Source organism: Hemicordylus capensis, chromosome 2, assembly GCF_027244095.1.
Source record: "Hemicordylus capensis ecotype Gifberg chromosome 2, rHemCap1.1.pri, whole genome shotgun sequence".
In the NCBI taxonomy this organism is placed as follows: domain Eukaryota; kingdom Metazoa; phylum Chordata; class Lepidosauria; order Squamata; family Cordylidae; genus Hemicordylus; species Hemicordylus capensis.
The window spans coordinates 242,037,143-242,061,936 of NC_069658.1; the positions used below are offsets into that span (position 1 = coordinate 242,037,143).

Consider the following 24,794-nt stretch of genomic DNA (forward strand, 5'->3'; position numbering starts at 1 on the left):
CAGCAATTGGAGCCAACCAATTGAGAGGAGAGCTGGTCTTGCGGTAGCAAGCATGACTTGTCCCCACAGCTAAGCAGGGTCTGCCCTGGTTGCATATGAATGCGAGACTTGATGTGTGAGCACTGCAAGATATTCCCTTCAGGGGATGAAGCCACTCTGGGAAGAGCAGAAGGTTTCAAGTTCCCTCCCTGGCTTCTCCAAGATAGGGCTGAGAGAGATTCCCGCCTGCAACCTTGGAGACGCCGCTGCCAGTCTGTGAAGACAATACTGAGCTAGATAGACCAATGGTCTGACTCAGTATATGGCAGTTTCCTATGTTCCTAACCCACATGCCTCATATTCAGTGCGCAAGGAGGTACTTGTGGACAAAATGTGTTGTGTGCAGTTATGGCCCGTAGAGGGGATGACTATCATTGGGAAATAGAATAAGCACTTGCCCAGTGACGATGCACTGACGGTGAAAGTGAGGACTCTTCCTTTCCGGACACACTTTGATCAACCTCAGAAAAGGTAACAATTATGGCACTTAGTCATGGCAACTATCACGGTATCCAGAGTATCTGCCATCAGTGAGCTTAAGGGCAGAAGCGCGGCGGGACAGGAGTGGGGTTTGCTTTAAACTAAGAACTCCTTTAAAGAAATACAGAAATACAGCCAGAGGCATACCAAGATGATGCCTGCGAGGGGCCCGAAACCTCCTTTGCTGTTTTTCCCCCCGCTTACCGCAGCGAGTGGTGCCTGTGGGGAGGATCGGAAAAGTCCTTCTCCCTTCTCCCCCACGCTCGCCCGGCAGAGAGACCGGAGGGACGCACTAGCCACGTCTGTTCAGGCCAGCATCTTTAACAAAGTACAGGCACGCCTGCGCAGTTTAGAGATCATCGGAGGCGCGCCTTGTTGCAGCAGCAGCAGCACAGCAGCACATTGTCAAAGACACTGGCTCAGGGGCGTAGCAAGGTTGGAGGGGGCCCAGAGACAAGAGTTTAAAATGGGCCCCTCGCTGATATACACACAAACACACTTCACAATATATCGTGCACTCACACTCACATCCCCATTATGAATACGGTGAATATCCAGTTCACATTGAATCTAGTCTTTTTACTCTCTGCTCCTGCCGATCTCCAAGAGACTCAACATAATTCATAGGGGGTGCAACATGGGCGGGTGGGGAGTCATGTGACGTGCCTCTGGGGGGCCCCTTGAGGCAGTGGGGCCCCAAGACGACTGCCTCCCCTTGCCTAATAGTAGTTACGCCCCTGCACTGGCTTGAGCGGATGCGGCCAGCGTCCCACCAGTCTCACTGCCGCCGGGGGAGACAGGGAGAAGGGAGAAGGACTTTGCGCTGCTCCCCCTCGGCCGCAGTAGGGGGTGGGGGACTTAACAAAACAAAACAAAACCGGAGGTTTGGCGGGGCGGGCACGGGGTGGCTGCCGAGCCCCCCCCGCCATTTGGAGCCCCCACCCTGGAGGACCTGACCGGGTCCCCAAGGTCTGGGGGTTATTGTGCCTCTGAATAGAGGTAAAGCTCATCACTTCTCCAAGCTGGGGGAAGCTGCACCTGATGAATCTCTCATCTCCTCCCAAGCAATTGCTAAAGGCACGGAAAGAACACAGTGAAGCGGGGGAAATTGCAGTGACTCAAGCTGATAGTAGCCCTGATTTATTAATCTGAAGTGAGAATTTGAGTGCAGATTCCTTCATGGCAGCAGCATCATGGGCTCATTGCTGGTTGTCCCCCCACACCACACAGGGCTGGCCCAAGGATTGCTGGTGCGCCATCCGCCCCCTTTGCCCACACGGGTAGGCAGCAGCTCCCATAATCTAAGTGTCTGCCTACACGGGTAGGCAGCAGCGTGGAGTGTGTATTCAGCCGCGGTGGTGGCGATGCAAGCAGGGGTGCATTTTGTCTCTCTCTCTCTCTCTCTCTCACACACACACACACACACACACACACACACACCCCACAAGACCCCCAAAGGTCCTGCCTGAGGCGATTGCCTCACTTTGCCTGAAGAGGGAGCTGTCCCTGCTGAATGTGTCCAGGCTGCTTTTCTTCCTTGCAGCAGAGCCAGCTAGGAGGCAGGGCATTCTCTTCACAAGCTACGGATTCCATCTCAGGGTTAAAATGAGAGAGTAGGGATTCCTAGAGAGGCAAGAGGAAGGAAGGATTTGTAAATTACAACCTGCCTGACTTTCTTCCCGGGGAAAAGTGGTCTTTGTCCTTGTCCTCCAGGGATCTGGTGAGCCCCACGTGCATTTGGGTAGTGGGGACTAAGTCCCAGGGCTGCAGGGGAAAGTGGGTGGGAAATGCAAAGCAAATCAGACAGGAAAGTGAGGGGTGGGCGGAGAGAAGACCCCATGGGGAGAAAGGCACTGACAGTGAATGCAAAGAAGGCAGACAGGGGAGTAGTAGCTGCTGCTGGGGAGGGAGCCCCTGGGACCCCCCCCCAGTCAGACCATGCATTGGTCCATCTAGCTCAGTATTGACCACACAGACTGGCAGTGGCTTCTCCAGGCAGGAGTGTGTCATTTATGCAATGCTCCTGCATAGGAATAGGGAGGGAAGACGCGACCAAGAGGTTCTCGTGGATGAGACAGTAAATCTCTTCTGGAAAAGTTTGTATGGTTATATGCAAAAAGACAAGTGTATCTCTTCTAAACAGCAATGGGACAAATTGTGGAAATGGATGTCGGACATAACCCTCCCCCATTACCTGATGTGCTTTGTAATCCTCCCCCGCCCCCCCCGCAATTACAGTACTGCCTGCATATACTTTATAACCCTGTAGGTTACCAAATCTTTACGTGTAAATCTTTGTAGACATATGGTGTACAGAAAACCACTTTGTATATAATTGTGCTTTGGTAACATACTGTATGCTTTGGTAGTTTGTTGGTTCAATTAAAGAATCTTGTCCTATTAAAAAAAATCTTGTCCTATCTGGAAATGCTGGGTGGGGGAGGGGGGTGGACTTGGAACTTTCTGCTCTTCTGGAGCAGAAACTGCCAGAAACCAGCAGAAACTGGAGATGGAAATCAGTTTCAAAATAATTCATGTGTCGCTCTGCCCTGGTATACAAACTATAAGCTACAGAGGAGGGGAAAGGGGGAAACTACTCTGGAGCAGGGGACTCAAGGGGAGAGAGAGGATATCATATCCCTCTGCCTTCCCTTGAGCCCCTCCTCCACAATAATTGCCTTAGTTTCCCCTTCTTTCTGCCTCTGTATTTGTGGCTATCCTGCATGAATGTGGGAAGAAATATCAGGGGCAGATGGCTGGCAGGGATGCTGCTGTCATATGATAACCAGCCAGGTCAAAGGCTCTGGTCTCTGGCCCATGGATGAAGGAAACTCCATCTGGTCCCCAGTTTTTGAGTGTTTGCCTCTCTTCCTACAAGAAAAGTGCCCTCTTGCTATTGGACTCACTGGTATTGTACATTTCCCCTTCTAAAATACCTGTTGATCTTGACAAAAAGAATATTTGAATAACAAAACATGTTGGCTTTGCAGGACCGACAATTACTGCAGTCCCTGAGCTGCGAAAGAATCTGGTTGAACAACAAAGTCATATTTTTAACCAGGTTGGAAGCTCTGGAGCACATATTGGAGATGGATGTACAAGACGCAGCTGGCCCTGCTGCCACCCAGGCTGAGAGCAGTGGGGAGCTTTGGGAAAGAACTGTGAAGGAGACCCTGGCTAAGGACAACCTGAGCTCAGAGGGCCCGTGCCAGCGCTTCAGGCAGTTCTGCTACCAAGAGGCCGAGGGGCCTCGGGAGGTTTGCAGCCAACTTCACAGTCTTTGCCACCAGTGGTTGAAACCAGAAAGGCACACAAAGAATCAGATGCTGGACCTGGTGATCCTGGAGCAGTTTCTCACCATCCTGCCTCTGGAGATGAGGAGTTGGGTCAGAGAATGTGGAGCGGAGACCAGTGCCCAGGCGGTGGCCCTGGCAGAGGGTTTCTTCCTGAGCCAGGCTGAGAAGCAGCAGCAGCAGGTGAGAGCATTTCCTCCTCTTCCTCCTAATATTTATATACCGCTCTTCAATCAAAGTTCTCAAAGTGGTTTATATAGGAAAAATCCATAAAAACGGTCCCCTGTCCCCAAAGGGCTCACGATCTAAAAAGAAACCTAAGGCAGTTATCAGCAGGGGAGCCAACAGCATCTGGGAACCCAAGATTTGGAAACTCCTATGTTAGCACCTCCCTCCAGGTGGAAATCATCCAAGAAGGCGATGTCCCTCTTCCTCTTCCCCCCCCCATCTCTTTGCTTGCACCTTTTCTAATTCTTCTCTTCACTCCCTTCTTGGGATCCTCACTGCTCTTTCAGGTGCAGAGACCATTGGTGGAAGTGGCCATTCTATCTCCTAAAACAGAGAAGACTCTGTTGGACACCAGACAGAGGCCGCTATTCAAAAGAATTGTTCAGGAGAGCGATGGAGATGCCACCTTGAGAGGTAAGGAAGAACTGTAGCACAGTAGTGCTTGGCATGCAGAAGCTCCCAGGTTTAATCCCTGGCATCTCCAAGTAGGGCTGGAAAATATGTGTCTGAAACCTTGCTGCTAGTCAAGAGTAGACGGTACAAAGCTAGATAGACCAGTGGTGTGACTCAGTTGATGACAGCTTCCTATGTAACCTACAATAATTAATTTTGTTTTGTTTCTCTTACAGGTGATGGAGTGGTACCAACGTCACCTACGAAGTCATCTCCTTTATGTGGTGGAGTGGAAACAGTCTTTGTGCCATCGGATCAGGTAGGGGAGTAATCAGGTAGGAGATGGGCAGCTGACATCCTGGGTTCCTTTGTTTCCTACACATCTCTCTGGGCCTGTAAGATTGGGTCTGCCTTATAGGATCCTAGAATTTCAGAGTTGGGAAGGACCCTGGAGATCTTCATGGCCAACCCCATGCCCAGTGCAGGAAATTCCTGACAGATGGTCCACCAGCCTCTGTGTGAAAACCTCCAACAAGGGGCACCCCAACTCTCCATGAGGCAGATTGTTGCACTGCCCAACAGCTCTTACAATTAGGAAACTCTTCCTAATGTCTAGCCTCCATCTGCTTCCTTGTCATCTCAACACATTGCTTCTAGTTCAGTCCTCAAGAGCAACAGACAAAAGTCTGCTCCTGCTTCCATGTGAGAGCTCTTCAGATATTTGAAGGCAGGTATAATATCCCTGCTCAGCCTCTTCTCCTCCAGGCTAAACTTGCCCAACTGTTCCTTTTAGGACTTAGTGTCCGACTGCTTGCCATTTTTGCTGCCCTCCTCTGAACCAGTTTGGCCACTGATGGAATTCTCTGGAATTCCACTATGGAATTCTCTGCCATGGGATGTAGTGATGGCCACTAGCTGGGATGGTGCTTCGACAAATTCTCAGAGGACAGGTCTATCAATGGCTACTAGTCTGGTGGCTATAGGCCACCTCCAGCCTCAGAGACAAGGTGCCTCTAAATACCAGTTGCAGGGGAGCAACAGCAAGAGAGTGGGCGTGCCCTAACATCTTGCCTGTGGGCTTCTCAGAGGCATCTGGTGGGCCACTGTGTGAAACAGGATGCCGGACTGGATGGGCCTTTGGCCTGGTCTAGCCTGTTCTGATGAAGACTTGGGGCTTGCAGAAGATGCCCCAGGAGTCTCTCCTTACTGCAGATGCTGCTTTAGAAGGGAAAGAGCCACTATGTTATCAGTGAAGATAAAATATGTTCTCTTTCAGAGTCTGGTGACCTTTGAGGAGGTGGCGGTGCAATTCACAGAGGAGGAATGGGCTCTGCTGGCTCCAGATCAGAGAAATCTGCACGGAGAAGTCATGGCGGAGAATTATAGGAATGTGGCCTCTCTGGGTGAGAGTCTCTCTTTCTCCAAACTGATTGTCATCTCTTTTAATCAGCATCCCACTTCCTCTTATTTTGGTCAGTTCTCTCTGAAGGATGGCTTCGTCTTTCCATTGTATGGGGGAAGCCTCATCTGTTGGTTCTTTCCATAGGAAGCTGCCTTCTGCTGAGCTAGACCCTTGGTCTGTCTAGCTCAGTATTGTCTATGCAGGAGCGGAGGGAGACCAGTGGTGGTCCAGGTTCTGCTGCCGCCGCCCCCCTAGCCCCACCCCCTGTGCGTGTCTGGGGTGTGAGGCATGGCCCCTGAGGGGCGGCGGCCCAGGTTATTTGAACCCGTCCACTCAATGGTGGCTCCGCCCCTGTGTCTATGCCAATTGGCAGTGGCTCTCCAAAGTTTCATGCAGGAGTCTTTCTCAGCTCTACCTGGAGATGCCAGAGATCAAACTCTGGACCTTCTGCATGAAAAGCAGATGCTCTACCACTGAGCTAAGGCCCCATGCCCAAACTACAGCCCACCCCCTTGGCCAGACTAGCTGCATTAGATAGTCTACAACTTGGGCACTGATGGCTGACTCCCGAGTCATTTATGGGCAGATACATATAGATGTGTCTATCCTGTTCCCCTCCAAGGAGTTTTGAGCAGTAACATTGGGGCTGTTTCATTTGCCTGCCCAACAACCCTGTAAGGTAGATCATACTCCTGGCTGAGTCTCCGTGGCCCTAATCCAGCATTCTGTACCATGATGGCAGTCAGTAATGCCAGTCAACAGAGACAGTTTAATGAGTGCAGGACCTGCTGTCCCTCTAAGTCCAGAAATCTTAGGTGATGGCACCATAGCTCAGTGCTTTGCATGCCGAAGGCTGCAGGTTCAGTCGCTGGCATCTCTAGGTAGAGCTGGGGAGACCTTTCTCTCTCAGGGACCTTGGAGAGCTGCTGCCAGTCAGTAAAAAATACTGAGCTAGATGGACCAATGGTATAAGGAGCTTCCTAGGTGCCCATGTCCATCCAACTATGTCTCTCCAGCTGTTGTAGGACTACAACTCCCATCACCCCCAGTCATAATGACCAGTAGCCAGGGATGATGGGAGTTGCAGGCCAACAACTGCAGGAGGGCCACAGTTTGAGAACCCTGCTCTAAATGAATTCCATTTTGTCAATCATGGCAGCAGTTGGCTGGATCAGTTCCTGCCTTGGGCTCTGACTGGTTTTGTTTCTCTTCATTTCAACAGGTGATGGGTGGGAAGCAGAGGAGGAGGGAGAACCTTGCAGAGCATCACTGGAAAGAAGCAGCTGTAAAGAGGGAGGGCAGCAGAGAAGGAAAGCCGAAGCAAAACAGAAAAGGAGGAATGAATCCTCTGCTTCTCAGGGTGGTGACTTCCAGGAGATCTCATTTCAAGAAAAAATATGCAGAGCGAAGAAAATATATGAATGCTCCATTTGTGGGAGAAGCTTTGGTAAGAAATCAAATCTGGAACGCCACTGGCAAATCCACACCGGGGAGAAGCCGTTTAAGTGCTTGGACTGTGGGATGAACTTCTGTCAGCGTGCAAAGCTTGTTGCCCACCAAAGAACCCACACAGGGGAGAAACCTTTCGGATGCTCAGACTGTGGCGTGAGCTTCGCTCAGAAGGCCAACCTGATCCGACACCAAATCATTCACACCAGGGAAGAACCATATAAATGCCAGGAGTGCGGAGGAAGCTTCAGTCAGCGTGGAAGCCTGACTTCACATCAAAGAAGCCACACAGGGGCACAGCGATCTAAGGCGGGGGTCCTTAATGTGGAGACCACTCAGCAAGGAAGCCTTATTCCACATGAGAGAAGCCACATGGAGGTGCAGCCCTATACGTCAGGGGTCCTTAACCCAGGGACCGGGGACCCCCTGGGGGTTCTTGGGGTAGGTCCTGGTAGTCCTTGGAAAAGTAAGTGTATAATTAAAGGTAACTCCCCCCCCAAACATTGTATCTAATCAAATATGGTACCTCCTTTATTTTTTCTTGAATGTTAATTATACCTTCTGTGTTGACAAGAGACACCAGCTCTCCTGTCCCCATCAATGCAAAGAATAGGGCCCAGAGCAACCTTTCCATAAGTTGCTCGTTTGCTGCTAGTGCTGGGATCCCACTGAGGTCTCCCAGGCAGGGAAGGCCTAAGGTTCAGTATTAGCAATAGCAATAGCACTTACATTTATATACTGCTCTATAGCCGGAGCTCTCTAAGCGGTTTACAATGATTTAGCATATTGCCCCCCAACATTCTGGGTACTCATTTTACCGACCTCGGAAGGATGGAAGGCTGAGTCAACCTTGAGCCCCTGGTCAGGATCAAACTTGTAACCTTCTGGTTACAGGGCGGCAGTTTTACCACTGCGCCACCAGGGGCCACTGGCAAAGTATTGCTGTGCCTAAAGTGAGGGGCCAAATTTTATTTATTTATTTATTTATTTATTTTATTTTATTTTTACATTTTATATCCCGCTCTTCCTCCAAGGAGCCCAGAGCAGTGTACTACATACTTGAGTTTCTCCTCACAACAACCCTGTGAAGTAGGCTAGGCTGAGAGAGAAGTGACTGGCCCAGAGTCACCCAGCTAGTATCATGGCTGAATGGGGATTTGAACTCGGGTCTCCCCGGTCCTACTCCAGCACTCTAGCCACTACACCACGCTGGCTCCCCAAATGCTGCTTTGCCCTGTGGCCCTGGTGCAGGGGCACAGCCTTCTTTCAAAACCAACCCTCGCAATCTCTGAAAGTGGTGCCAGGAGGAGGGGACATGGCCAGCAGCCGCCTCTTCTCCCTTTTGTGTCTTCCAAGCTTTGCAAGGAGTAGAAGTGCACCTTGCAATCAGTTTATTAAGGATCAAATAGATCCAACACAAAGCAATATTTCGAAACTATAATAAAGCCCAAGTTCCCATCACCGAAAAGCGTCTCTACACTTGACCATAACTATGGATTAACTGTTGTTAATTGCTGGCGGATTTTGGCCACCGCCACACAAAATTTGCCCACATTGTAAGCTGGCTTGATATTGGATGACAAAAGCTTTATATAAAAGTATTGGCTAGGAAAATTCAGTAACAAGGGAGTTATAAGTCTATTATAATAAAAGGGACAGTATGTTCAACAGTATTCGTGTTGAACAGATTCAATCACTCCTAGCCCACAAGGGCATGTTCGGCTATCCAGCATCGTGAACTTCCCCTGCAAAATCGCTGATGGGAGAACATATTGAGGCTATTCTTACAGTGGGGAAAAACTGGGCTAAGGGAGCACAGCCCGGTTTTCCCCCACCGTGAGAGCCTCCAGGCTTGCAGGCATTGCCTCCTCCCACGCAGTATGAGAGGATGCCTTTCAGCATCTTCCTATATCACTGCTGCCTGATATAGGTGTTTCCTATAGTCTGGGAAACACACCAGTGGGGATTCGAACCGGCAACCTTCTGCTTGTTAGTTAAGCATTTCCCCACTACGCCACTTAAGGTGGTATATTTCCCATTAGTCTTCTTTTTGGGGGATGGGGAGGGGAGAGGATATCAGAAATTTGCAGGCTGCTTTTCTGTCCCTTTGCGCCTGTGTGAGGGATTTGCTTGTTTCCAAGCTCTCCCAAAACATATTTGCCACTATGGAAAAATGTGTTTGATTTCAGTGGCTGACAGTGCTGCGCTAGCAGAAGGACGTTGCACAGGCAAAGCTCTGCTGCGTCCAGAGCTTGCATTCCAGGCTAGTGTTGTACTAACTCAAGGATGTTACTCAAAGAAAGGAACACTTGTTTGAGACTAGTAATTACGCGAGCAGATGTTGACAAGTTGCACAGCCTTGTATATGTTTTAGAAAAGGCCTTCCATAAGAACAGCCTTGCTGGATCAGGCCCAAGGCCTGTCTAGTCTAGCATCTTGTTTCACACAGTGGCCCACCAGAGGCCTCTGGGAAGCCTACAGGCAAGAGATGAAGGCATGCCCTCTCTCCTGCTGCTGCTGCCCTGTAACTGCCTCGAAACTTGGCGGAAGCCTATAGCATCAAGACTCGTGACCACTCATAGATTTATTTCCTCCTTTAAAAGCCCCCTTTTAAAGCCATCCGAGCTGGTGGCCATCACCACATCTCATGGCAGAGAATTCCATCAATTGATTATGTACTGTGTGAAAAGGGACTTCCTTTGCTGGTCCTAAATTTCCTGGCTATCAGTTTCATGGGTTGACCTCCCCAGCCCTGGTCCTAGTGTTGTGAGAGAGGGTGAAAAATTCCTCTCTCTCCACACCATGCACAACTTCATAGACCACTATCATGTCTTCCCTTAATTGTCTGGTCTGGTGATGGCAAGCATGACTTGTACCCTTAGCTAAGCAGGGTCCACCCTGGTTGCATATGAAAGGGAGACTAGAAGTATGAGCACAGTAAGATATTTCCCTCGGGATGGAGCCGCTCTGGGGAGGTACTAAGTTCCCTCCCTGGTATCTCCAAGATAGGGCTGAGGGAGATTCCTGCCTGCAGCTTTGGAGAAGCCGCTGCCGGTCTGTGACGACAATACTGAGCTAGAAAGACCAATGGTCTGACTCAGTATATGGCAGCTTCCTATGTTACTATGTCTTTTTTCCTAAACAGCATTATGACTTCATGCAGCTCTGCAGCCTTCTTGCATGAGCGCATGTTGTGCCAATACACCATTAGTTAGGATGTCAGCCAACATATGCAGGATGTTAGGAACATAGGAAGCTGCCTTCAGTCAGAATCAGACCCTTGGCCCATCTAGAGCAGTATTCTCTATGCAGACTGGCAGCGGCTTCTCCAGGGTTGCAGGCAGGAGTCTCTCTCAGCCAGGGAGGGAACTTGGAACCTTCTGCATGCAAGCAAGCCAGTGCTCTTCCCAGAGTGGCCCCATCCCCTAAGAGGGGAATACCTTACAGTGCTCACACATGGAATCTCCCATTCAAATGCAAACCAGGGTGGACTCTGCTTAGCAAAGGGGACAATTCATGCTTGCTACCACAAGACCAGTATGGCCAAGCAGTCTGAATCAAGCTCCAGTGCCCATATGTGGAGAGGATCTTTATCTCTCACATAAAGCAGGGGTTCACAGTCTTGGGTCTCCAGATGTGGCTGGACTTCAGCCCTCATCATTTTCAGCCACAAAGGCCATTGTGGCTGGGGATGGCAGGATTTGTAGTCCCAACAACATCTGGGGATCCAAGACTGGGGATCCCTTATACCCAAATCCCTAGGAACAGATATTCTAAATGTACATGCATAAAATTAAAATGCATTTAAAGGGTGAATAACTTGGCAACCACCTTTTGTCTCTCTCTTAGGTAGCGGAATGACAGTGCCGATGTGTATTGAGTCCTCTTTGCAGGATGGAGTGGAAACAGCTTCTCTGAAGCCAGATCAGGTACGGATAATTGGGGAGGAGAGTGGAAGACTGTGGGATGGGGCCCATAGCTCAGGTGTAGAGCATCTGCTTTAGATGTGAAAGGTCCTAGATCCAATCTCTGGCCTCACTCCAAGTAGGGCTGGGAAAGATCTTTGCTTGGAATGCTGGAGTGCTGCTGCCAGTCGGAGCAGACAGTGCGGAACTAGATGGAGCAAGGGCTGGACTCAGTAGGAGGCAGCTTCCTATGTCCCTACGACCTCCTGGTACCTCTGTCACCTGATGTTTGAAAGCATCTGCCTCTTTTCTTCTGCTAAAGCTGTCCACTCAGAAGGCTGAGAACTCCCCTGAGGAAGCTTTCAGTCTTGCCAGAGAGACCCCAGTCACATTGTCAGCCCTCTCAATTTGTGCTTAGAAGGGGACGGATTCTTGACATTGTTTGTGAAGAGAAAATGTTTTGTGTTTGTTTTTCTTTCAGGACCCAGTCTCCTTTGAGGCGGCGGTACGCTTAAATGAGAAGTGGGCTCTTCTGGACCTGGAGCAAAGAGCCCTGCATGGGGAAGTCATGGAGGAGAATTGTGGTGTGGTGGCCTCTCTGGGTATCTACCAACCCCCAGCATCTTCTTTGGGTTAGTTCTGTTGGGTGTCTCCACTGGGCGAGGTAGTCCCTGCCTGTTCACTCCTTGTTGCAACCACATGAGCTATCCGCCTGACATGGATATCGGAGGCTTCCTCTAGGCTTGCCCTTGGAGGAGGCGGAATGTTCTCATGGGCACTTCCCGTGTCCGCCTTGAGTCATGACTTAGAAATCTACTACTGGCTTCTTCTCCAGGATTTCCTTCCTGGTGTTCAAGCCAAGCCTGGTTGCAAGCCTCAGGAAACGGCTATGATTGGATAGCACTTTCTGGATGGTAATTGCGGAGCTTTCTTTTAATATCAAGGGTTTCCAACTTAAGATGTCCCAGATGTTGTTGGGGACCTGATCCCCAGCCACAGTGACTTTTGGCCATTGTGGATAGGGATGGTGGGAGTTGTAGTCCAACATCTTCTGGGGAACCAAGGCTGGGAGCTACTGGTCTGTTGTGGCTAGGGATGGTGGGAGTTGTAGTCCAACAGGAAACAATAAGATCCCCCACCAAACTATACACGAACCATGTGATGAAAAGCAAGCAGCATCCCGATCCAGTAGATCTACAACTGAAAACCTATACAATCCAAGACAAAACTACCGACTGGAAACGATATCAGTGAAATAAACATATAAACTGCCCGGAGCCATTTTTGGAAGGGCGGTATATAAATCGAATGAATGAATAGTAGCATAAGAGGAATGATGAAGTTCACAGAATGGAGAACAAGAACCAAGTTGACAGGCACAAAGTTGGTGAGTAGCTTTGTACCTGACAAGAACTTGGTTCTTTGATTGATTGATTGATTGATTGATTGAAAGTGGCTGTTCCAGAAGTAGTAGAGGTGGCTGTAAAGATAATTTGGATTTGCTGGGGACCTGCATCGGGGCAGAGGTTGCTTGGTCACCGTTGTGGATGTAACGTGCAAACTTATTTGTCTTTATGTTACATCGAGACTGATCATTCCTCTTATGCTATATGTTTGTTTCATTGATAGCATTTCCAATTGGTAGTTTTGTCTTGTCTTGGATTGTGTATATTTTCTATTGTAGATCTACTGGATCGGGTTGTTGCTTGCTTTTCATCTTACTGTTTGTTGTTGGTTTGATCTCGCAGATCCCAGAACCCTTTATTTGTATTCCAACCTCATCTGGGGGCCTACTGTAGGGAATGAGGATGGTTGATACAAGCAATGCCTTTATAGTGAGTAGGGAATTCCAGGTTTGTGAGTGGGTTCAGATTTGAGTGGGCCCAAACACTGGTTCAGAGACTTTCTCTTTGGAGAACTGGAACCCAAATTCCTCACCATAAAATTTGAGATTTGAGTGGGCCCAAACATTGGTTCAGAGACTTTCTCTTTGGAGAACTGGAACCCAAATTCCTCACCTCTTTGTTCTTTTGAAATCCTGCGAACTTTCTAACCTTGGATTCCCAGTAGTCGTTGGACTACAACTCTACTGGATGAGGTAGCCTTTGACCACTGATGATGGGAGTTGTAGTCCAACAGCATCTGGGGACTCAAGCCTGGGAATCCCTGTGTTTCATTTATAAAAACCATCAGAACATTTTTTTTTTAAACCCTGTTATAACAATTTCCCCCCCAAGTTAACTAATTATCAACCTGGATCAAAAATTGCCTTTCTGCTGGCAAAAACCTATTCCATTCATGTTAGGCCTGATTTTGGTGTACATAAGAACAGCCCTGCTGGATCAGGCCCAAGGCCTCTCTAGTCCAGCATCCTGTTTCCCAAAGTAGCCCACCAGATGCCGATGGGAAGCCCACAGGCAAGAGGTGAGGGCATGCTCTCTCTCCTACTGCTATTCCTATGCAACTGGTATTGAGAGGCATCCTGCCTCTGAGGCTGGAGGTGGCCTATAGCCCTCAAACTAGCAGCCATTGATAGACCTGGTAGTGAAAGAGAATGCAGGATCAGGACTTATTAAGCATAGAGATATATGCAGCTGTCCTTTGTCCATCTAGCAAAGTACTAACAGCTCTGACAGGCAGCCATTTTCCAAGGTCTGATGCAGAATTATTTGAAATCTTGTCCCAAGATCTTTTATTGGGCATGCTAGGCATTGAACCTGGGACCATCTGCATGCAAAGCAGCTGCTCTGCCACTGAGCTTATGGGCCCTCCACCACCCTTTTTGTCATCTTTCTCTCCTGAATTCTCTCTTTCTCTAAGGTGTTCAGCACAGCTACTTGCAGTTGAACCATTCACCTGCACAACCATCCTTTGTGGTAAGCTAAGCTGACACTTAGAGAGAGAAAATTCAGGTGTCCCAATTCCGACACACTGCAGTGTGCGGACTGAAAGTTCATGCAAATCAACCATGGCTATTCAATGAGGCTATTCTCACGATGGGGGGAAACCGGGCTAAAGAAGCCCAGCCTGGTTTTTCCCCATTGTGAGAACCAGCGGGCGAGCCTGGTGGTTCTCTGGCGACTAGCCCGCCAAAGTAGCCCTCCCCTTAGCACAGGTTAGCCGAGAGAGCACTCTGCTAAACTGGGTTTCCTGATCGTGTTCCGCCATGGCGCAGCTCCACGCCATGGCAACACATGGGGAGACTCCCAGGTTCGAAGGTCTATCCAGGATGCCCTGCGTGCTTGCATATGGGGCATCCTGGAACTTCCGGCAGCCACGCAGCCTCTGATCCCCGCCTCCCCTGTCAGCTCTGTGATGGAGACGGCAGTCGTGTGGGCAGCCGATCCAGCCATCCAGCTATGAGCGGCTGCTCGTCTGCAGAGAGAGCAGGCTAAGCCTGCCATCCCCACAGAACCCCCTCAGGTGCTTCACACTGATCGTGTGAAGAGCCTCAACGTGTGGCAGGATCTGCCTCCCTTTAAACCAGGGATGGGCAGGCGTAAGGCTACCAGGAGTTTCGTGTGTGTGTGTGTGTGTGTGTGTGTGTGTGTGTGTGTGTGTGTGTGTGTACCAGAGCTTTGGGAGCTACTAGCATGCAATAGCTTGGGGAGGCAGATTTAGTCACAAAATGGCGGCTTGGTGAGGTGGAATTGGTTGCAAAATGGCAGCTTGTACAAACATTTTAAAAAAACAGAATAAGGGTGGAGGACATGGAGGGCAGTTCTATCAATGGCTATTAGTCTGGTGGCCATTAGTCCAGCCTCAGAGGCACGATGCCTCTCAATACCAGTTGCAAGGGAGCAACAGCAGGAGAGAGGGCATGCACATACCTCTTGCCTATGGGGTCCCCAGAGGCATCTGTTGGGCCATTGTGTGAAACAGGATGCTGGACTAGATAGACCTTGGGCCTGATCCAGCAGGGCTGTTCTGATGTTCTTACCCTCAATCCCCCTGAATGCAAATAAAATTTTGCTGCTGGTCAGGAGAGAAGCAAGAGAGGTTGCTTTGTGGGGAAATAAACTCAAGGAAAATGAATGGGAGAGAAAGTGAAAAAACAACCCTGAGCACTCAAGAAAACGGGCACAGCCAATGCCCCAACACAGTCAGCCAATCACATTTGTCGTATTGGCAAGTGAGGGAGAAGCAGGCCCAAACACATGAAGAACTACAAATATGATGAATATTTATATACTGCTTTTCAACAAAAAGTTCCCAAAGTGCTTTATAGCTGTTCTTGGACTACAACTCCTATCATCCCCAGGTACAATAGTCAACAGCCAGGGATTATGGGAGTTGTAGTCCAACAACAGCTGGAGCTTCTCATTGGCCAACGTGCTCTAACCCTGCTTTTCTGTTCTGCTACTTCAAATGTATGTGAATTGGGTTAGCTCCTGGATTAGAGGCTACATTTCTCCCTTGAGATTCCACCAGGTTATTTTTCCTTTTCACAGATGCCGTTTGGGAGAGGAAGAACGGGGAAGAACCAGACAGAGCGTCACTGGAAAAGGGAAGCTATAAAGAGGCAGAAAAGCAAAAAATGGAAATGGAAGCAAACGAGAAAAGGAGGAATGCATCCTTTTTTTCTCAGAATGATGTCATCCATGAAATCCCACTCCGAGGAAAACCAGGGAAGGCAAAGGAAGGAAATCTTTGCCCTGTGTGTGGGAAAATCTTCAGCTCTAATTCGGGCTTTAAATGCCACTGGAGAATCCACACAGGAGAGAAACCATTTAAGTGCTTAGAGTGTGGAATGAGTTTCACCCAGTGTGCAAACCTTATTACACATCGGACAGTCCACACTGGGGAAAAACCGTATAAATGCGCAGAGTGTGGGAAAAGGTTCCGTCGGAGGACACCCCTTGTTGTTCATCAAAGAACTCACACAGGGGAGAAACCCTTCAAGTGCTCAGATTGTGGAAAGCGATTCGGTCAGAAGATAAACCTACTTAGACACGAAGTCATTCATACAAGGGAGAAACCATTTCAGTGTCAGGAGTGTGCAAAAAGCTTCAGTCAAAGCAGACACCTTAATTTACATCGAAGAATCCATACAGGGGAGAAACCACACAAATGCTTGAAGTGTGGAAAGTGTTTTAGTCGGAGCACAAACCTTACTTCCCATCGACGAATCCATACAGGGCAGAAACCATATAAATGCTCGGAGTGTGGAAAGAGCTTCAGCTATCCCTCGGCCCTTACTTCCCATCAAAGAATCCACACAGGGGTGAAACCGTTTAAGTGCTTGGAGTGTGGAATGAGTTTCACCCATTGTGCAAACCTTACTTCTCATCAGACAGTCCACACTGGGGAAAAACCATATAAATGCGCAGAGTGTGGGAAAAGCTTCCGTCGGAGGACACACCTTGTTTTGCATCAAAGAACTCACACAGGGGAGAAACCCTTCAAGTGCTCGGAATGTGGAAAGCAATTTGGTCAGAGGATAAACCTACTAAGACATGAAGTCATTCATACAGGGGAGAGACCATTCCAATGTGTGGAGTGCGGAAAAAGCTTCAGTCAAAGCAGACACCTTAATTTACATCGAAGAATCCACACAGGGGAGAAACCATTTAAGTGCTTAGAGTGTGGAATGAGTTTCACCCAGTGTTCAAACCTTACTTCTCATCAGACAGTCCATACTGGGGAAAAACAGTATAAATGTGCAGAGTGTGGGAAAAGCTTCAGTCGGAGGACACACCTTGTTTTGCATCAAAGAACTCACACAGGAGAGAAACCCTTCAAGTGTTTGGAATGTGGAAAGCGATTTGGTCAGAGGATAAACCTACTAAGACACGAAGTCGTTCATACAGGGGAGAAACCATTCCAGTGTGTGGAGTGCGGAAAAAGCTTCAGTCAAAGCAGACACCTTAATTTACATCGAAGAATCCACACAGGGGAGAAACCATATACCTGTGCGCACTGTGGAAAGACTTTCAGTCAAAGGCCAGCTCTGACTCGTCACCAAAGAATCCACACAGGAGAGAAACCACACAAATGCCTGGAGTGTGGAAAGTGTTTTAGTCGGAGCACAAACCTTACTTCCCATCAACGAATTCATACAGGGCAGAAACCATATAGATGCTCGGAGTGTGGAAAGAGCTTCAATCAGAGCTCAAATCTTAGACAACACCAAATAATTCATACAGGGGAGAAGCCATATAAATGCTTGGAATGTGGGAAGGGCTTCAGTCGCAGGACACATCTTGCTTCCCACCAAAAAATCCACACTGGGGAGAAACCCTTTGCATGCTTAGATAGTGGCATGAGCTTTTGCAATAAATCAGGTTTTTGAAACCATCTACAACTTCATATGGGGGAAGACCATTTGCATGCTGATAGTACAGAAAGAGCATTAGTCAAAGCTCAAGCCTTAATTTCCTGAAAGTTGCACAGAAGTGAGATTGCATAATCTCCCAGATTGTAGAATGTGATAAATCAAGTGTTAGATGTTATCTAAGGATACACACTGGGGACAAACCATATAAATGCTCAGGTTGCAGTGAGATGTTTTGTCATTTTTCATGTGGGACTGGACCTTAGGAACATATGAAGGGGCCTTATACAGAGTTGGACCCTTGGTCCACCTTTTCAGTCTTGTCTACACTGACTGGCAGTGGCTTTTCAAGGTTTCAGGCAGGGAAATATTTTCCCAGCCCTACCTGAAGATGGCAGGGATTGAACCAGGGACCTTCTGCATCCAAAGTAGCAGCTCTGCACCTGTGCTATAGATGCTTCTGATGAACACAGGAAGCTGTCTTATATTGAGTCAGACCTTAGTCTCAGTGTTGTCTACACTGACTGGGAGCAGCTCTCTCATGTTTCAGCCAGGGGTCTTTTTCTAGTCCAACTGAAGATGTCAGAGACTGAATCTAGGACCTTCTGTGTACAAAGTCGCTGCTCTGCCTCTGAGCTATGGTCCTTCCCACATGGAGGCCCCCAGGTTCTGGAGTTTCCTCCCTTGGAAGAGTCATAAACTCCCCTTTCTCCTGACCCTCAGGTGTTTGCTAAAAGCTTTCTCTTTTGGGCAGACCTTGGGAACCAAGGAGATCTGAGTGGGCCCCTCTTGGTAGAACTGATGGTATGATCTAGCTTTTGGCTCTGTACTTTTTTTTAGGGTATTTTTATTCTGCTTTAACTGCTTTGAATATTGTTGTAATCTGTCTCGAGGCCTTGGCGATAATGTGGCACCATTTTACGTAAATAAAGCCTTAACAGACTTCAGAGGAACCACATGGAAGAGCAATTCTGCTCATCCTTGATGTTTGGAAGGAGCTGTCGAAGCGAGGAAATTCCATATGTGCAAATCCCATAAATGGAGCAATATTAATCTGCAGTCGCCAAAACGGAATCCTTTGGCACCCGAAAGACTAATCTGTTGATAATTTAAGCTTTTGTGAGATAAAGAGCCTCTTCTCACGATTGGTGAGAAGGGCTAGAGGGCAGCCTGCGGGGAAGGTGGGTTAAACTTACCTTCCCCGCAGACGAGCAGTTCTGTCTCCTTGGGCGGGCAGATCGCCCACCCAGACGAACACCAGCTCCTGCTGGTAGCTCCGGAGGTTGGGGTGCTGGGACACGCTGCCCTGCCCCCTGGTGCTCCAATAATGCACCGCGTGAGTGCCCCTCCCCCTCAGTCTGCCAATCCCCCTCCCCACAGTCTGCCAGCTGCAGCTGCAAGCAGCCCCGGCTGACACACGAATGCCAAAACGGGGTTAGGAGAACATTTTGAGGGGTGGCTCCACAAGTGGGCTTGCCGCCATAGTGCCACTGGGGTCAGGCCCAATCCCAGTGATTCACACGCGCGTACAAAACTGGGCTGGGCTTAGCCCAGTTTTGAATGTGTGCGTGAGTTGCCTCATGATCTGCTGCTAACTCAAATCAGATTGGCAGCATCCAGGCGTTTTCAGTGGTGGAACCATGTCTATGGAATGACTCAGTTGAGGGCCTTCACCAGGCTTCTGTACTGGCTGTTTTCAAGTGGGTCCTGAAGACCTTCTTTTTGTTTTGGATAGCTTTTAATCCTTAACCTCTTAGCCAATTTTAACACTGGCTTTATTCTGATGCATATCGGGGTATAGACAAAGGGAAAGCTTTAGGAACAACTCATCATTTAATTTTTGGTGGTGAGGTAGGGAGAAGGAAAGATGCTTTGCGGGGAGGTAAGGGTTTTTAGATTTGGCAGGGAGAGCTGGTCTTGTAGTAACAAGCATGACTTGCCCCCTTAGCTAAGCAGGGTCCACCCTGGTTGCATATGAATGGGAGACTACGTGTGAGCACTGTAAGATCTTCCCCTCAGGGGATGGAGCCGCTCTGGGAAGAGCAGAAGGTTCCAAGTTCCCTCCTGGGCATTTCCAAGATAGGGCCGAGAGAGATTCCTGCCTGCAACCTTGGAGAAGCCGCTGCCAGTCTGTGTAGACAATACTGAGCAAGATGGACCAAGGGTCTGACTCGGTAGAAGGCAGCTCCCTATGTTCCTATGAGTTCAGTAAAAGGAGTGGTGGAACTCCTCAAATGCTTAGGGAGGGCTCTGCACCCCCTGATGCATATTTTTGTTTGTGTACTTTTCTCTTTTATGGATTATTTTTCCTATGTTTTCACATTGTAAACTGCTCTGTGTAAATTGTTTTTTGTTTTTAGAATAGCAGTACAAAATATTTGAAATAATTTTTTTAAAAATGGATGTGGGAGTCTCTTAGGCTACCACTGCCACACTGTTCAACCTCAGTGCTGGAGCACTCACCCAGCCTTATTAGGAGGCAAGCAAGAAAAGCTGCCTCTCTACCTATTCCCACCTGAGTCATCAACCTTTAATTTTATGGAGATCAAAACAAAAATCTCTTCAAGTTACAGTATAAATGTTATCCAATTTTATTGAATAAAAACATAAACCACGGGAAGGCAGTTCTCTCTTCTCCTTTTCTCCAGAGCAGGATATTCCTCCATTGGTGCTTGTTAAGGTTACCAAACGCTCACTTGACTTGAAGGAGCACATTAGCCCTGGTTGTGGGACAGTGTACCTTTCTAAAGAAGCCACAGTCCAGGGCCTGAGGGAGATGCAAAGGAGGACAGCAGAGTGTTTGTCCCCTTCAGAGCCAGGCTGGTCTTTCTATGAGGCGAGGTGAGGCAGTTGCCTCAAATGGCAGATTACTGGGCTCCAAGGTGCCCCCTGACCCTCTCTGCTGCCATCTGAGCAGCTCTTGGCCAAGAGGCAGAACACAAAAAACTGCCTTCTACTGAGTCAGACCACTGCTCCATATAGCTCAGTATTGTCTACATCAGGGCGGCATAACTTGGGCCCTCCAGCTGTTTTTGCACTACAATTCCCAGCATTCCCAGCCACAGTGGCCAATAGTCAGGGCTTATGGAGTTGTAGCCCAACCTCTGCAGAAGGGCCAACGTTGTGCAGCCCTGGTCTACACTAGCAGCAGCTCTTCAAGGTCTCAGGCAAGAGTCTTTCCCAGCCCTACCTGGAGATGCCAAGGATCGAATCTTCCATTGAACCACAGCTCCATCCCCCAGTGGAGCCCTATGGGGCTATGATACTATGGAGTGGCACAGCCTCATCTCTACTCCTGACTGCCTCCTTTTCTTTGCTAGCACCAGGTGTACACACAGCCTCCTCCCTCTGCTGTGGGGCTAATAATGAACAGGGGGAGAAGCAGGAAGGAAGAGAGCAGGAGAGGGCATGAGAAAGGGAAGAGGAGGAAGAAGCACAAGAACAGACCACGAGTTGGGCCGAGTGAGTGGAGAGAGAAGAGTGGCGACGAGGCAGCAGTAGCAGCAGCAGCTGAGGCCACTGCCCCCCCCCCAGACCCACCCCCGAACCCTTCTTCCTCTCTGAACCCTGAACCTTAGGGATCCTTCCTAATCCACTCCCATCAGCCCCTCCCTCCAACTTTCCCTCCAACTATCTGCCTCTCATTCCAGAACCCCCTCCACCTGACCCCCACTGCCGCTCCATCTCTGGGATCTCTCCCCTCTTCCTTCCCCCCTCCACCGCTTCCTCCCCCCCAAACCCAGAAAGAGCTGCACCTCGGCTGGCCAAAACACAACCAGAGGTGCCAAGAGGGGCAGAAGTTGAGAGCAGGGCTATTCCCACACCCACACTGCCAGGAAGGGAAGCAGCCCTGGAAGAAACCACAGGAAAGTGAGAGGAGGGAAAGGGCAGAGAGGTTTAGGCAGAGAAGGACTAAGCGAGACCAGTGAAGAGAAAAGCAGGCGATAGAGCAAGGACCAGGACGAAAGGAACACCGCATGCAAAGCCAAAATGACAACTACCAACAGAGAGGCCCGAGAGAATGCCATGAGGATGACAGACGTCACGACTATTCTAGAGGCCGCATGGAATACAGGAGGACTGAGGATGCCAGGCAGGAGGAGGGACGTCTTGGTCTTCCTGGGCACCCTCCCCTATGCAATCGTCGCCCTGCAGGAAACGCACTTGAACAACAAACAGCAGGAAGACGACACCCGATGCACCTGCCAAGCCCGTGGAACCTCCTACTGGTCGAGGGATGAGGAGGGCAGAGTCGGCATGGCTTTCCTCGTCCAGCAACAACCAGCCCCCCCCCAAGGGGGGAACCTCCAATGTGGACCACACTCTCTTGGTCATCCAGCCACGTAAGGGACACCAAGTTAAAGTCATGGCCCACACTGACGATGTGACGCTTCTTGTTGCATCGGCAGCAGAGGAGGACAGAGCCATCCAGGCCTTTTGGAGATTCGGAGAGTTCTCGGAAGAAGAAGTGAACCTCCAGAAGAGTCAGCAAATCCTCCTTGATGTCACCTGAGGGGTCATCCACCAGAGGGCAGTCATCAGCAGCAATGAGGAGGAGGAGTCACGAGAGGACACCAAGGTGAGCCAGAGCAGAACAGTGATGGGTAGCAGAGGGTCACAACTGTGGAGCTGGGATGGGAAGACCACCTGATCATCGCAGAGGGTCCGATCCAGGTGAAGGAGAGCGCAGGGAGACACTGCTCCCGGGAAGAGCAGCAGCAGGAGGCGGACGGCAAAAAGACCCTCAACATCCTGGGGGTGGACTTCGGGCCGCACCCTGAGGTCTGGAGGGACGGCTGGCAGAACTAGGCCAAGAAGACCAAGAGCCTCCTGAAGACATGGCACCCCTGGAGATTACATCTATTCCAGCAGGCGCTCTTCGTGAAAGTCTGCGCTAAACCAGTGGCCCACAGCCTGGCTGCCGTCTACCCTCTGCCCTGGCGTCTCCTGCAGGTCGAGGTGCAAGTCTTTGACTTCCTGTGGGGGACACGCCACCTCCCCGTGGGGGACACGCCACCTCCCCATACCACAGGGGGTGGCCTACCAGCCCGTTCCCTGGGGCTGCCTGGGACTGCCCATGCTTCACCCTGATTACCTGGAGCTCTTCTTGGGTGATACCTGGGGTGCCTGGGCATGGCAGAGAGGAGGACAGTGAGCAGCCGAGGCCAATGTCGAGGACGACGAGATGCCCATCACACCACACACAGCCAGCACAGCAGCAGAGGTGGCCGCCACCTTCTTCCAGGCGGACTGGAAGGATACCCCATGGGAAAGTGATGGCTGGTGGAGGTCAGAGGGAGGGAGAGTCAGCAGAAACCACTAGAAAGAAGATGCAACACCTGATGCCCCACTTCAAAAGAAAGTTGAGAGGGTACCAGCAGGAGGTCCTTGGAGACATGCGACAGTGGCAAGTTGGCCAGCCCGAGGACCTCTACGCACTGCAACAGGCCCAGAAGACAGTGCAGCAGGCCCAGAGACAGGGCCGGGTGCCAGAAGAACAGCGAAAGCGGAATGCACAGTTAAAGGCCTGGCACAGGGAGCTCCTCTGGGGGCTCCTGGAGAGAGAACATTGGGCTCCGGTCAGAAGGAGGAAAGAACAGAAGAGATGGGCAGGAGCAGAGTTATCTGTGTACCTGGTCTATCAGGTCAACCAGGACGGAGGGCAAGCTTTCCCCGAGGAGGCCTGGACAGATGGAGCCCGTGAATATTTTCATCAAACTAAGAACTATGCAGACAAAGCACAGGAGATCCCATAATCCTTCTGGGAGACACCAAGTATTAAACATCCAGAGTGCAAAGCTGTGGCTCCATAAGGAGGGAGGAACGGGCCTGCCCCAGGAAAAGCTGCAAAGACTAGCAACCGCCTGAAGAAAGGCCCGCAGGAACGATGCGGCACCACCTGCAGGACTGTCTGGCCACCAGGGCCCTGAAAAGAGAGTTGGCCCACAGACTCAACTGGCCTGAGCTGAGCTGGCAGTCCTGGAAGCAAATAGTGAGAGTGGGCACAGGGAGGCCCATAGGGCACAAGAACTAGCTCGCCAGGTGCGGGCCCAGGAGAGAGAGATGGAGGAGGACATCACTCCCAGAGACCTACCTGGTCCCAGGAAGAAGAAGGGGAATCGAGGGGGGCCAGAGATCCAGTCCTACACCCCCAGAGCTCCATCCATCCCGCATCAGGTGACGGCGGCGAGAACCAGCTTGGTAATGGCGCCACCATCTTGATGGGCGGTCAGTCCGAGGGCACGCCAGCTCTTGGATCGATACACCATTCAAACGCTGCAAATGCGAAGAAATAAAGAACAGCATCAGGCGATAGGCGGCGGCGAGATACGGGCCAGAGCAGCCTGGGTGGCCAACGAGTTGAGGCACCTGGCAACATTCAAGAAATATCACAGCCAACAGAGAGGCTGGCTACAGTGGCTCTACCACTGGGGCTGGCTACAGGATGTGACAAGGGCCGGCAGAACGGAACACTCGGGTTTGAGTGGCCATCAGCATTGGAGCGCGCCAAAATCTGTAAAGTAATGAAGGAGGTATGATCAACAGAGGCCTCCAGGGGAGGTGGAACTGAACAAGAAGTCACTCGGAGTGGGGTTGGGTTTTGGACGTGGATTTGGATATGACAGCGATCAAGGATTCACTGCAAACAGAGAAGGGCCAAAAGGCTAAAGTCACTCGGGCAGAGAGGGGTTGCTGAGAATGGGACTCCTGCAGCAGGAGGCGAGGCAAGGACAGAAGCCCAGAGGGCCCAAACAAGGAACAAACTCACAGGAAACAGTAAAGGACTTACTGGGAATGGAGGTGGACAACCAAGTTCCCAGCAGGCAGAGACGGCGAGTCAGGCGGCAAGCCAGCTGGAACCTGCGTGCACAGAGAAGTCATGTGAGCTGAAACTCCACAATATATCCAGTGTATAGTGATCAAATAGCTGTGAATGCTGTGTTACCAATGCCTTTACTGTATTGCACATGTTGGGTTTAAATACAGAAAAGAATGAGTCTTTATATTCCCATAGATATTGGAAGTCTGAAAAGCTGTCATCCTACATGGCTCAGTACTGGCCAATTTAAAACAGGGCCACCGAGAAGAGGCGAGAGCTAAGCTAAAAGCAAGGGGTGACCCAGCTAGGCCTCATCCTGCTAAGGAAGGATGGGAACTACAGGGCCAACCACTGTCATGGCAGACTCAGCTCTGTCAGATTCTAAGTGGAAAGCAGGACTTGGTATAATTCATGGAATTCACTTACCTGTGGAGTAGCATCCTCCCTGAAGTGCCCACCGGGGGAGAACTGAAGAACTGAAAAAGAGGATTGGTTAAGGGGGAGGTCAGTT

At 50.0% G+C, this 24,794-nt stretch overlaps 1 protein-coding gene and 1 long non-coding RNA gene across 4 annotated transcripts in view; one reads left to right on the plus strand and one right to left on the minus strand.

Moving 5' to 3' along the window:
• Positions 1-19,866, plus strand: part of LOC128347423 (zinc finger protein 420-like) — a 35,921-nt gene extending 16,055 nt beyond the window's left edge. The window contains exons 1-9 of one of the 3 annotated variants that reach the window (XM_053302034.1): positions 2,135-2,239; positions 3,510-3,995; positions 4,328-4,454; positions 4,670-4,752; positions 5,710-5,836; positions 7,058-7,750; positions 11,134-11,213; positions 11,671-11,821; positions 15,641-19,866. In XM_053302034.1, coding sequence (XP_053158009.1) covers positions 3,609-3,995; positions 4,328-4,454; positions 4,670-4,752; positions 5,710-5,836; positions 7,058-7,750; positions 11,134-11,213; positions 11,671-11,821; positions 15,641-17,481 — 3,489 coding nt within the window. In that variant the 5' untranslated portion in view covers positions 2,135-2,239; positions 3,510-3,608 and the 3' untranslated portion in view covers positions 17,482-19,866. Of the gene's footprint in view, positions 1-2,134; positions 2,240-3,364; positions 3,996-4,327; positions 4,455-4,669; positions 4,753-5,709; positions 5,837-7,057; positions 7,751-11,133; positions 11,214-11,670; positions 11,822-15,640 lie in introns of those variants that run through there. The other 2 variants (XM_053302033.1, XM_053302035.1) reach the window with 2 other exon arrangements.
• LOC128347616 (uncharacterized) lies at positions 1,490-24,794 on the minus strand. The gene is made up of 4 exons (XR_008317618.1): positions 24,710-24,794; positions 24,254-24,324; positions 23,558-23,739; positions 1,490-2,142 (listed from the first exon to the last, which is right to left on the minus strand). It is a non-coding gene; the product is annotated as an uncharacterized LOC128347616 (long non-coding RNA).